Source organism: Myotis brandtii, unplaced genomic scaffold, assembly GCF_000412655.1.
Source record: "Myotis brandtii unplaced genomic scaffold, ASM41265v1 scaffold456, whole genome shotgun sequence".
Taxonomy (NCBI): Eukaryota; Metazoa; Chordata; class Mammalia; order Chiroptera; family Vespertilionidae; genus Myotis; species Myotis brandtii.
Window position 1 is genome coordinate 2,961,585 of NW_005367431.1, and position 13,294 is coordinate 2,974,878.

A 13,294-nucleotide genomic window follows, 5' to 3' on the forward strand; every position below is an offset into this window, starting at 1 on the left:
CCTCCGCCTTCCTCCCCCCTCCATTTCCCTGGAATCTCAGCCCGGCGCGCCTGCACCCCGGCGCTTCTCTGGGTGGGGAAGCTCCCGGCCGCTTTCTGGCTTCACTCCTTCCTCGCAGCCGGGGCTCCCAGCCCCCTCGCTTCTTTTCCTGGACTGGGTCCCACCCGCTTCTGTCTCCTTCCTTTAGCTCAGGTTCCCTGCTTCTTCCCGTAGTCCCCGCTCCTCAGTCACTTTCTCAGCCCAGGTCCCAGCCTCCCCTCTTGCTTTTCCTTGCCTGGGGTGCAGCCTATCCTCTCCCTTCCTCTGTCCTAGGCGCAGTCCAGTCCCCACCCTCCTTTTCCCTGGCCTGGAGGCCCAGACCTTGCGGTCTCCTCCTGTGGTCCTTCCTGGGTCCCTGTCCCTCTTGCTCGGTTTGGAGTTCTAGATCGAGAACCCAGCCTCCCTCCACCCCCAGAGGACTGCTTCCACACGAGAAGACCTCTCTCTAAAACATGAACTTTCACTAGAGACTACCCCAGTCTCTCTTCCCACCTGCTGACCCCCTTGCCACCTATGTCCCAGGTCTTACTCTCACTTTGCTAAGGGTCAAGGCCTGCTGGGCTGAGGGAGGGAGGATGCTTCTGTGGTCTGGCGTCTGGGGTCCCTCTCTGCCTCGAGTCTTCTCTTCCTTGCTCGTGGTAGTAGCCTTGGTGGGGCTACTACCTGTTCTCAGGAGCCATGGCCTCCAGCACAGTCCTACTGCCAGCATCATCCGAGACTCAGAGCCGCCACGAGAACGCTCAATTGGGGATGTCACCACTGCCCCACCGGATTTCACCCCCGAGAGCCACCCTGTCAACCATTCCATCACTGAACATAGCCCGAAGACGCGAAAGCCCTTTCCAGTCCTGGGCATCGACTACCCACACGTGCAGAGACCCTTCGAGATCTCCCTCTGGATCCTGCTGGCCTGCCTCATGAAGATAGGTAAGTCTGGTTTGCTCTCATGCATCTGCTGCCACCAAACTGGTGAGCTTCTGGCCCCATCCTTACCACTCGAGGCAGGAATAAAGGCCTGGGCTCCTGTAATGTAGGCCGCCTCCATCCTGCCATCTTGGTCCTTCTCAAACTTGAGCTGTGTGGCCTCTGTGAGCTGAGGCCTCCCAAGATTAGAACCAGCATTGTGCATGGGAAAGGACAGGATCAGAGCATGAGATGCTTCTGATACAAGGAGCTTTCAGCAAGACTACCAGGCCTGGCAAGTCTCTGGCTGGACCAGACCCTGAGGGGAGCCAGGCACCCAGCTGTGTGTAAGGCAAAGAGAAGTGTCTTCCCACAAGGGGCACAGCCTGCTCTGTCAACAGCAACCAGTGCAATTAAATGCTGCATGGGAGGGTTTCCCAGGGTGGAGTATATTTCTACTTTGCCTAGCTAAGGAGTTTGATTATAGTGGGGGGAGGGGGACGGTCAGTCCGCGTGCTGGAGACCTAGAAGTGTGGTAGAACATGAGGAATCCCAATATTTTCACCTTCCTTTTTCCCTGGAATATTATCTATCAGCTTTGCTTGCCCTGCCTGCTGAGGAGCCCCTGAATCAGTTTGTGGCCTAGAAATGCTATTCTTTAAACAGTTTATGGGACAGGGGGCCCTGGAATTTCTGTAATTTGTTTTGGGTGTGGAGGGGAGTGGAGGCGGTTGAAGCTTGGTCTGGCCGCAGCTCACTTCCAGGTTGGCACCTGGCTAGGTCTCAGGGCGGTGTCTGAGCTGGCCAGTCACATTGGCCTGCTGTTCCACCAAGTGGGAGAGGGACAGGTGGAGGGGTTCAGGATGTTCTGGTCTGAGGAGACTTTGAAATGTTCTTTATGGGAGAAGAGGAAACAGAAAAGTTGTTCCCTCCCAGAGGGTTGGTCTCCCTGCTAGGCCTGAGCACTCTGTTCTGCTGGGTGATGGATGGAACTCACCAGAGCCTGCATAGCTCAGAAGTCCCTGGAAGGGGGAGGGGGGCACTTTAAAAGCTGCCTTTGCTTTTTTAGCCCCAGCTAGCTGTAGAAGGCATGAGGGCCTGGTACTCCGGTGGTTTGGGTTTGGGGAGTTTGTGACTCTTGGCAGGAAGCCTTGCAGCTTTTCCAAGGACAAGCAGGAGCTGAGTGGCGATGCGAGGCTGGTGTGAGGCAGGCTCTGGGACATGCTGCAGGAAGGCGCTCTGTTTTGACACATCCCGGATGGAGCTTGCTTCCTGTGACAGTGGCAGGGCCTGGCCTATTCATGGACCTGGGCCATTGGCGCCTATACCCTGATGGCAGCCAGTTTCCTGGAAAAAAAATCAAGGACTGGGCAAGGGGAGCCATGTGTACTGATTCTGACAAATAACATGACCTTGAACAAGCTGGGTCCTTTTTCTGCAGGTCTCGCCCACCTGCAAAACTGGCAAGAATCTAAATTTGACCATATCAATCCAGTCATGAACCCTATGTTTTAATTTGTTGTAAGAAACAAGTGACCATGATGTGTCATTTACTTGTGTGGGACCAGGAAGAGACCTCACAAGCACTGTCTATAAACTGCCCTCCTCTCTCCAACCGCCTCTCCTTTCAACCACACCTGCCATGGTGTTCGGGCACCGGGGACGGGTACACACATTGCAGGTCTCAGTGACTTCTGGTGGGATGACAGCATGACCACAGAGATCCTGCTGCGGGCAGTCAGGAGTTTGTCCATATAGGCCTGATAGCTCTGGTTCTAATGGGGTCAGACTCGGCCTGCTTTGTCCCCACCAGCACCTGTGCCAGGGACCCTGGGGAGCAGGAGAACAGAGATGGTGCCATGGCAGGGGCATTAATCTAGAAGTTAGGAAACTTGGCTTCTCATCCCACCTCTCTGTGACCTTGGACCAGTCACCCATCTCCACTTGTTAATTGACCTACGTGGCCCTTTCTGACCATTTCTGCCATTTCACTGACTTAGGTAACCCTGGCAAGTCACTGAACCTGGGGACCTCAGTTTTCCTATTGTAAAATGAGGAGGTTGGGTATGATCTCTGAAGGCCTTCACAGTTCCAAAAGCCTGTGTTTCTGGCTTTGGAGGGCATTTTCCGTGTCTGAAAACAGAGGCGTCCTAGCATCTGGCCATCCTGGGAAGGAAATAGAGAGAAATGTGACCGAAAGTGGACGCCCATGTTTTCCCTTTCCCTTTGCAGTGCAGAATTGAGGTTAGATAAGGGCTCCACCACTTTTCCACTTACCTTTCTGTGCCTCAGTTTCCTCTTGTATAAAATGGGGAAATAACATCTAGCCATAGTGCTACTGATGTGCTGATGACATAAATTAATGCACATACAGTTGTCTTTGTACCCACAGGAGTGGCAACTGCTCCTGTTGGTATTTTAATCACCTAAGGGCATCCCCACCTCAGCCTCCTACAACATCCTTTGAGGCTGGAGGATTACAAATCTCAACCCTAGGCTGCCACAGGGTGTCAGGGTTTGGGGTGTGTCCTGCTGACTCTGTTTTCCTTTCACTTAAGCTGACTCCTGGAGCTAGTCCTGGTGGGAGGGGAGATGGCACCCACTGACTTAGGAGATAGGGTTGGGGGCTGAGGCCATGCTCCCAAGAACCTTGGAGTTCATTTTGGGGTCTTGCCTATTCTCTCAGAGCCCCAGTGTGGGTAGCAGCTATGTTGGAGCCCTCATTCTGTCATCTGCTTCCCTTGCAAGGTGCCCCTCCTTTAAGAATAGAAAGTGCTGTGTGCAGTTCTCATTCCTACCCTAGTCGTTGAGCAGAGCTTTAGGTAGACAGAGATGGGTGTGGGAGGGGCGGGGTTGGAGCTGAAGTTTTCGAGTAGATGCTCTGGCTTCTCTAACTGATTCAGTGGGTGAGTGGGCAAGTCACTTCCCTTCTCTGGCCTTTTTCTCTCTGCAATAGTCAGGCATTCTTGCCTTTACCTTGGGGGTGGGGGGTGGGCTAGTGGCGGGGGGGGGGTTTAATGTTTAAATGACTGCAGGAACTAGGAGGGTGACCCCAAGCCTTAGTTAGGCCCATTCTCCACGCCCGCCACACATGGTGATTTGGACCCTGCATGAATTCTGCTTTGTCCCCAGTTCACCTGGCTCCCAGTCCAGTGCTCGTGCCAAGGCAGAGCCTCCCTGTAACCCAGCTCACCACTGGCACCCACTGCATTTGTTTGTCCACGTCCCTGACCCGGAACTCCTGGCGGAGGCCTGAGAGCCCAGAAAGCAGGTATTCATGTTGTCTCCTGACCAGAGGCAGAAAAGCCTTCCTTTGTCCCTTTACATCTTATAGCTTGTTTTGGTCTGTGCAAGGTGTACCCTGACATTTACTCTTAGAACACGCCTGTGAGTAGAGGAGAATGGGAGTCATTATTGCCCACTTCACATGTGTGGCTATCAGAGCCAGCAACTGGTTTCCTGTAATAATAAGACTAGCACTCTCCTCTCCCGCTTCTCAAAAGAAGAGAGGAACAACTTAAAGGTCACCTTGAAACTGTTACAAGAAGCCCGGATGGGACCTTTCTAAAAAGAAAGGTGACCTTTTGCTCTTCGGGAAAACAGCTGAGTGACTGCAGGACAGTGGAGGTCAACTGAGGACCAGGAGGAAGCCTTCAAGTAGGACATGTGTCCCTAGAAGTGCCAGGGTTGGTGTGAGAGGGCCTGAGTTGGTCATTCTGCTTGGAGTTCATTTAGCTGAGCACCCACGAAGCACGCCTTTCCTCTGGGCCCTGCCCCACCCACCCCTCCAGCTCTGGTGGCAGAGAGACATGGTCAGCCAGCCTGGGCTAGGCTCCTTGTTCCTCGGAACCTGGCTTGCCTCATCAGTCAGGTGACATGCCATCTCTTCTTTCTAGGACCCATGTAGAGATTGAATGTGGGAATGCCCAGCACAGTGCCCAGCTCGCTATGGCAGCTCTCAGGGCCTGTTCCGATTCATCCCCTTTGGGCGGTCTTCCCAGCCCACTCCAGTCCACAGCAGTTGCTTTCACTTCTCCCCCTGAACCCATCTCCCTTATTGTTTATCCGAAGCTTTGGCATTAGGCCTAGCCTGCCCTGTGACATCTCTTCTGGTGTGTGTGTGTGTGTGTGTGTGTGTGTGTGTGTGTGTGTGTGTTTTAATAAGAGTAACCATTTATTGAGTATCTACAGAGTAGAGTCGGACACTTTATAAAAGTGATCTCATTTAATCCCTACTAAAATCATATGAGATAAAGGCTCTCTGTTTGGCAGATGAGGAAACAGCTCAAAGAGGTTATCTGCTGTGATGCTGAATTGCTCTTTATTTTCTGTTTGAGTCTTGGCATCGCCTCCTCGAGGGGTACAGTTACATCTCCTGCCCCTCACATTCCCCTTGGCAGATGCAGACGGCCCTGCACTGAGTAGGTGCCCAGTTCACTACACCTGCCCTGGGCAGTTGTAGGACTCTCTTTAGGGATCAGGCAGATGTCAATGGTGGGAGCCCTCTCCCTGCCCTGAGAAAGCTGTAAGGCTTCTCCGTGCTGGCCTTGGACCCATTCTCCGTCCCTATGAGTCCAAATGGGTGCAGCTGAGGCTGGGCCTGTCCCTTGTCCTCTGGTAGTGACCTTGTCATCTCTTTGCTGGTGCTCTCTCGGTAGTCTGACTGCTTCTTCCCTGCTTGGGCAGGAGGGGTTTCAGTTAAAGGGTGGTTTTCTTTATCCAGCAGTGGGTAGCTAACCTGCTGTGAACTCCTGCCTGGGTAGAAAGGGTGCTGGGTTGCTTTTGCTCACCCTCAGGGCTCAGCAAGATCCCTGGGAGACAGCTCTGTGTTGGCATCAGGTGGCACGGCTTTCTTTATCCCTAAGAGGCAGGTGGAGTTTAGTAGTAATTCTTATGGGTACTGTAATTTACGTATCCGGTATTTAATCTGGTCATCTCAATGAAGGTCCTGTGGGTTAGAGTAGCAGGTGATATTGGCGTACCTGTCCTCTTTCCTGCCGACTGACATTGGCTCATTGAGAGGATCAAGGGGAACCAGCGATCCAAAAGGGCTCTGAGGAGAGTAAGTGACCAGACACATCCATGTTGGCAACCTGAATGGTGGTCAGGAGGAACACCAGTTCTTCCTGCAGGAGGGAAGGGCTGAGGAGCGGGGTGACCTAGGGTTCAGGTCAGCACAGGTCTGAGTTCTTACCACCCCCTTGAACACATCTGTAATTGCTTGGAGGAGGAGCATGAGGGCTGGACTCAGAGCTCTCTCTGTGGAGCAGCAAACCTTTGAAATGGAGGGCTTTTCCTTTCCCTTGAAGTGCTGTAGGTCCTCTAAGAGGAGAAAGGAGAGGCAGAGAAGACAACAAACCTTTGAAATGGAGGGCTTTTCCTTTACCTTGAAGTGTAGGTCCTCTAAGAGGAGAAAGGAGAGGCAGAGAAGTGAATTAAAACAGAAAACATGCCCGACCGGTGTGGCTCAGTGGTTACTCGTTGATCCATGAACCAGAAGATCAGGGTTTGATTCCAAATCAGGGCACATGCCCAGGTTTGGGGCTCGATCCCCAGTAGGGGGCGTGCAGGAGGCAGCCGATCAATGATTCTCATCTTTGATGTTTCTATCCTTCTTTCCCTCTCCCTTCTTCTCTCTGAAATCATTAAAAACAAATAAATAACAACAGCAACAAAATTACACAGAAGATATGCTGGAGGGGAGGGAGGGGGGAGGTGAAGAGATCTGAGATCTGGTCTTAGCTCTTTGCTGCCTAGCTGTGTGACCTTAGGCAAGGCACAACCTCTCTGAGCCCCTGTTTTCTAATTTATAATATTTGTGTTAAATATTTGTTCATTATATTAGCCAGCACTTATTAAACTCCTGTTTCAGAGGCTGTGTCGGGTACTTGCACAGCTAGAAAACATTGGGGCGTAAGCCGAGATCCGTCTGACTTGGGAGCCATGTTTTCTTTATCATCCTGCCCTGACTCCCTTTCAGGTCAGAAGTTTTATTCCCCAAATCATTTTGAACAGGGAAGGTTGAAAGGTTTTAGTATTTCAAGTTTTGGATGCTCTCTGTGGGTCATTTCTTGGGTTTGGGGGAAAATGTGACCCTCTCCAAGTCCCACTGTGAAGCAAATAGTCCTCAGAGGTGGCTAGCATTGAGAAACACAGGAGGAGCTGGGAACTGGAGCTGAGGGGCCCCAGGCTCCCTTTGGGAATGCCAGCCTATACACAGCTGGCAGGCCTTCCTCCTTCCCTCCCTTTTCCCATCACTCCCCACCCCCGCCCCTTTCCTTCCGTGCTGGGGAGAAGGCTCACTCAGCAAACCCAGGACCTGGGTTATTCCTGAGTCATCCATCGCCTGTGTGGGCCTCATTTTGCAGCACTCATTCCCCCTGCAAACGTCTGAGTCAGACATGTCTCCCCAAGGTTGTCTGCACACACCGCACTGGGCCAAACCATCTCTTTAGATGCTGATAAACATCAACTGGCACTTTAAGGCAGCCCATGATTATATGTGGGTATTTTTAATCTTATGGGCTAATCTAATTTTAACTGAACTAAGTTTTGGATTGGGCCTGGATCAGTGGCTGCTCCCTTTTCCTGGGATCATGCTGACTTCATTTTCTTTCCTCTAAAGCTCATCCAACATGATGAGGGGGCCAGTTCTCAGGGTCTGCTAGGCCAGACCTGACCCCTGAGTTCTGAGACTGACTTGCTGAAAATCTGGAGTTCCCCAAATTACCCCAGCAAGCTTTTTCCTAAAAAGGTGTTTCCTTAAGCAGCTCTAAGTGGGACTCAGGATGAGAAGTCCTGTTCCTTCCCAGGCCCCCTTCCTGATCTTTTTTTTTGGGGAGGGGGGTGGGTGGGGGAGACACTTACCCCTCAGGCCGGACTGGCCATTCCACAGTGCTCAGGCTGTTTGAGACCAGGCCACTGAAGGTGGAGAGGTGACATCACAGCTGTGTGTCAGGGCCCACAAACTCACCAAAATAATAGATAGCTGACACTTACATAGCACTTGCCTTGTGCCAGGCAAAGTTAAAGGCTGTGTGTTTGTGCTGGCCAGCCAGGACTGCGAGCAGCTAATTAATTCGTCTGTTTAAGCTGGGGTGGAAGAGACAGGTCAGCTGAAATATCCATCAGGCATTTAACTTGTAGCCCATCGGGGAACCAACAAGAGTGAAACCCCAGCTCTGCTCATTAAGAGCTCCTGGTCTGCTTAGGAGAAAGTGGTCGATGTGTGTGCAGGGCTGGGCGGATTCCTGGCAGAAGCAACGTGCTGAGGAACAATCAGTCCCAGAGGGCAGGGGTGGTTAGGGAAGGCTTCTCAGAGGAGGTGGAACTTGAGCCAGTCTTGAAGGGTAGAGAATTAGATAAGCAGGCGTGACAGAGAGAGCTATTCTTAGTACAGATTCCTACGAGAATGTAAGCCCCTTCAGGACACAGCCTTTCTGTGTCTGGCTCCAAAATATTTGAGGGATGAATGAATGCCTGATTGACTTAGGGTCCACGTGAAGCCTTTGGCCACACAGAAACCACTTTGACTGCTCAGAGAGGAGGGAGAGCAAAGCCTGGAGAGGCTAGTCACCAGACTGAAGGCCAGGCCAGGGAGCAGAATGCGCTCGGGAAGCGACAGATCATGCTTTCTGTGTGTCGCTGCCTGTCCCCGTCCCTCCCAGCCTCCTGCAGCCGGCTCTCCTCATGGAGGGTCTTGCAAGGGCATCCTCTCCGGGCTGGGTGGGGCCTGTCTAGGAAAGTCTGGGTTTGTTTGGTCGGCTCTTGATTTGTATAAGTAAAAGCAAGATACCAGAGCCTCCTCAGGGGGCTGCCAAGAGCCCTAATTGAATTAAGCCTTTCCCGGGAAGATTCCTCAAGCCATCAACCACACTGTGCCTGGGAATTAATGAGACTAGTGGCCATAAACCCACAAGAAAGCAGCCTCATTATAGTTGCACCTGGACAGGTTGACTTATGGCTTCTCTTTGTTTTTATGTGTGTGTTGGGAGTGGACTGGGGCCAGAATCTCCTTTCTGTGGCAGATTTGTTTTTATTTTTATAATAATGAATAAATAAAACATGTTCATAGTAAAAAAAAAAATACAAAAACCCAAACAAACGAAAATAAACCCCAGAAATACAGAAGGGTATTAAGGTATAAAGTAAAAGTTCCCCTCCTCACTTCTCTGACCACCCCCCACTGTCATACTCCCCAGAGGTTGGCAGTGTGAACTTTCTTGTGTATCTTTTCAGAAATTCTCTATGAATATATGAGTGTGGGAGTAGGAGGGCAGGTTTAATTTTCATAAACCATTTGTAAAGGGACAGAGCTCTAGGCTGGGAATTGGGGATCCGGGTCCTCGTCCTAGCTCTGCCTCTTTCTTACGTATTGACTATGGTATGCACATCCCCCACTGGGGATGTGCCCGCAACCGAGGTACATGCCCCTGACCGGAATCGAACCCGGGACCCTTGAGTCTGCAGGCCGACGCTCTATCCACTGAGCCAAACCGGTCAGGGCGAGTGTGGGAGTTTGAGGGCAGGTTTAATTTTCATAAACCATTTGTAAAGGGACAGAGCTCTAGGCTGGGAATTGGGGATCCGGGTCCTCGTCCTAGCTCTGCCTCTTTCTTACGTATTGACTATGGTAAGTCATTTTGCCACCCTGGGCCTTAGTTTCCCTGTCTGTCAATTTCCACTGTTAAAAGGCTCTTTGGGACTTTCCAACAGGAAAGGCAGTCATCCCAGCGGGGCCTCTGTTCTGGGGAGGCCTGGGCAGACTTGTGAGGCCCTTGGAGAGGGATCTCCACAACCCCTTCTTTGGGGGATGGGTCACTGCTGTCATGATCCCTGGCTTCAGAGCACAGAATCCTCGAATACAAGATGATGGTCATTTCCAACTCCAGCTCTGGGTTATGGGATTAAATAAATGGGCTCTCAGAGAGCCCACTCTCTTGCTGGGGAAGTAAGATAACACAACCCCTTCTTTGGGGGATGGGTCACTGAGCACAGAATCCTCGAGTACAAGATGATGGTCATTTCCACCTCCAGCTCTGGGTTATGGGATTAAATAAATGGGTTCTCAGAGAGCCCACTCTCTTGCTGGGGAAGTAAGATAACACACGAGGGAGAAAGCACAGGTGGGAAATTGTGTCACTCAGGCTGGGATGCTGAGGTTATCAGAAAGGAAGAGAGATGAGGGAAGGCTTCCTGAAGGAGGTGATCTTTTTAAAAAATACATATTTTTATTAATTTCAGAGAGAGAAAGGGAGAGGGGAAAAAGAGATAAAAACATCAGTGATGAGAGAGAATCATTGATTGGCTGCCTCCTGCATGCCCCTTCTGGGGATCAAGCCCCGCAACACAAGCATGTGTTCTGACCAGGAATTAAACCCTGACCTCCTGGTTCATAGGCTGGGGATCAAGCCCTGCAACCCAAGCATGTGTTCTGACCGGGAATTAAACCCTGACCTCCTGGTTCATAGGTTGATGCTCAACCACTGATCCACACTGGCTGGTCCTGAAGGAGGTGATCTTGAGCAGTGGGCCAGGTGGAGAAGAGAAACATCATTCAGGAGGGCTTTTAGAAGGGGTTCTGGCTTAGGTGGGAGAATGGATGGGGTGATCTGCTATTCTAGGATATAGGTTTCTAAGATTCTTCCTGAGTGCATGATCGAGTTGAAGGTGCATGGATCCCCTAAAGTAGCCTACAGACATTTATATATGTACTAGTGGCCGAGTGCACGAAATTCTTGTGGGGCGGCGGGCGGGGGGTGTCCCTCAGCCCAGCCTGCACCCTCTCCATTCTGGGACCCCTCAGGGGATGTCCGACTGCCTGTGTGGGATCGGGCCTAAACCGGCAGTCAATATCCCTATCGTAATCCAGGACTGCTGGCTCCTAACCGCTCACCTATCTGCCTGCCTGGTCGCCCCTAACTGCCCTCCCCTGCTGGCCTGGTCACCACTAACTACCTCTGCCTCGGCCCCCGCCACTGTGGCTTTTTCCAGAAGGATGTCTGGAAGATGTCCGGTCTAATTAGCATATTACCCTTTTATTAGTATATGCTTTTACCAGAGGGAGAAGACCCATAGTAGCCACAGATTTTCAGACAGATCTGTGGCTCCCCAAAGGCTAAGAGCTTCAGCCTTATGTGCGGTGGGAATTTGAAGAAGGGTAAAGGACTTTCCTTGGACAAAGTGGTACTAACCCTGGGATGAGTGGAATTGGCCTGGGGAACTGTCGAATTCCTAGGCGAGGGGACTGAACCTAGTCAGAATGAGTAAGCTGTGTCCTGGGAGAAGAGAAGGGAAAATGACTCTGTAAAGTAGGGAAACACGTCTGGATCGGGGAGCAAAGCAGCTGCAGCAGGCTCCTCCCTCCCCTGTTCAGGCAGGGAAGATCCTGGGTTCCTTAGAAACACGTCTCTACTTTTGGGGAGCAAAGTAGCTGCAGCAGGCTCCCCCCTCCCCTGTTCAGGCAGGGAAGATCCTGGGTTCCTTCGCCCCCTGGGTTTGCTGGGTTTCTATGGTGAGCCCAGCAGTAACTCAGGCCCCTGCCCTTTTTCCTAAAGTGGCTGGTGCCCCCTGGGTTTGCTGGGTGAGCCCAGCGGTAACTCAGGCCCCTGCCCTTTTTCCTAAAGTGGCTGGGGCCCGAACACACCGCTGAGGTTTTGTTAGGGGGAACAGCTACCTTTGAGGCAGCAGAAGCAAGGGATTGCCGCTGAAGGGACAGGCTCTGAGGGTGTCGTGTTAGGCAGCCCCAATTGGCCTCTACTGTTATCTGAGAAAACTACGCCCCCATTTTCTGCTCTCACTCTGCTTTTGGAAGTGAAAGTAGAGAATATTATTCTGCCTCTAGAACATTAGAGGTAGACAGAACCTTATTTTAGCCCGTGGCCCAAGGACACAAAGGGGAAATGGAGATGTTTTGATCCAGTCTCCTTGTTTTCCAGTTGAGGCCCAGAGAGGATGTACCCAGAACCACACATAAGTCAATGGCAGAGGGAGGGCTTTTTCTGTTGTGTTAACTAACCCAGGGGTCTCTGGGCAGTAAGAACTGGACCAAGGGGAAGGACTGTGGTCTTTGGCCTAGATGTTGTATCTAAGCATTAGTTACTCTCTAGTGAGCCCTTTAAGGCTAAGGAAGGGCAGCTTCCTGCTGGAGTATCTTATCAGAGAACTATTCATGGTAGGGAAACCATTTGGCCTGGCCACAAAGGTCCTTGCAGGAGGACCAAGTGAAAGGCCTGGGACTTCTGAGCCAGCCTGGAGGCTTCCCTCACCCATCAAATTCCTCAGGCCTTTGTATTCCATCACGAAATAATGTTGAGCCTGGGTGCTGTGCTTTTTATAGCATCTTTGCCATCAAACCGGGGAATGAGATCTCCTGGGTCCTGGGCCAGGGCCCACAGGACTCTGGATGCTGTACCAGGTAGGCAGGATGCCCGTGTGAGGCGGAGCAGCTCACCTAGCTGAGCACAGCCCCAGCCTCAAGTTACAGCTTAGTGGAGGGGGGAGCAAGCACCCCCGACCCTTCCGGGCCTGCCTGGCTGGTGGAGCTAGCAGAGATGCAGAAGAATGGCTCTCTCTTAAGGAGTTCAGGAACTGGTTTGAGAAATGCAGTATAGACACAGAGGCAGTAGAAAGTGGCTGTGATTCGAGGTACAGAAGGAATTCTGTGGGGGTTTAGAGGAGGCAGAAAGACCTCACCCGGGAGGATGGGGAGTGGCTTTGTGAAGGTGATGGGTGAACTCGGATTTAGATGAGAAGCTTGAGTGAAACAACATCCGGGCACAAACAGAAGGTTCTACTTGGGGACCTTGGGATTGCATAGGAGTGTCCCAGAGTCGTTCCCTTAGGAAACCTGGTGGTTGGGAACACAGGCTTTGCAGCTCAACAGACTTCGCTTCAAATCTCAGCGCTGTCACTTCGTAGCACCATGACTTTGGGGAAGTCACTTCCCCTCTTTGAGTCTCAATTTGTTCATCTGGAGCATGGGGTGACACCTGGCAGGGATGTCAGGAGGATTTGGGGAGAGTGCCCTTGTAAGATACGTGGTACAGTGTTTGGCACATTCTGAACACACAGTGAATGGGGGCCCTTAGGAGCCCCCTTCGGATCCAGGAAGAAGAGAAATAGTGGCTTGTTTTCTCTGACTGCTGAGTTTCTCAGGATCTGAACAATCACTCAGCAATGGTGCCTGCTGTGTGCCCAGGGCTGTGCTGAATAATATCCTCCTTTTACTGAGTGCCCCCCTAAGGTGGCAGAGCACTTTCCAGCATCGGGAAACCTTTTGGGGAGATGCCGCTATTCACTGTTTTTAATCAATGAAGAAGCCAGCCCAGAGAGGTTAGGTGACTTGCCTAGG

The 13,294-nt window shown here is 51.7% G+C and overlaps 1 protein-coding gene across 1 annotated transcript in view; it reads left to right on the forward strand.

Moving 5' to 3' along the window:
• The first annotated feature begins 6 nt into the window (after positions 1–6).
• SLC9A1 (solute carrier family 9, subfamily A (NHE1, cation proton antiporter 1), member 1) overlaps positions 7–13,294 on the forward strand; it is a 49,570-nt gene continuing 36,282 nt past the window's right edge. The window contains exon 1 of the mRNA XM_005875137.2: positions 7–966. Coding sequence (XP_005875199.1) covers positions 615–966 — 352 coding nt within the window. The 5' untranslated portion in view covers positions 7–614. The remainder of the gene's footprint in view (positions 967–13,294) is intronic.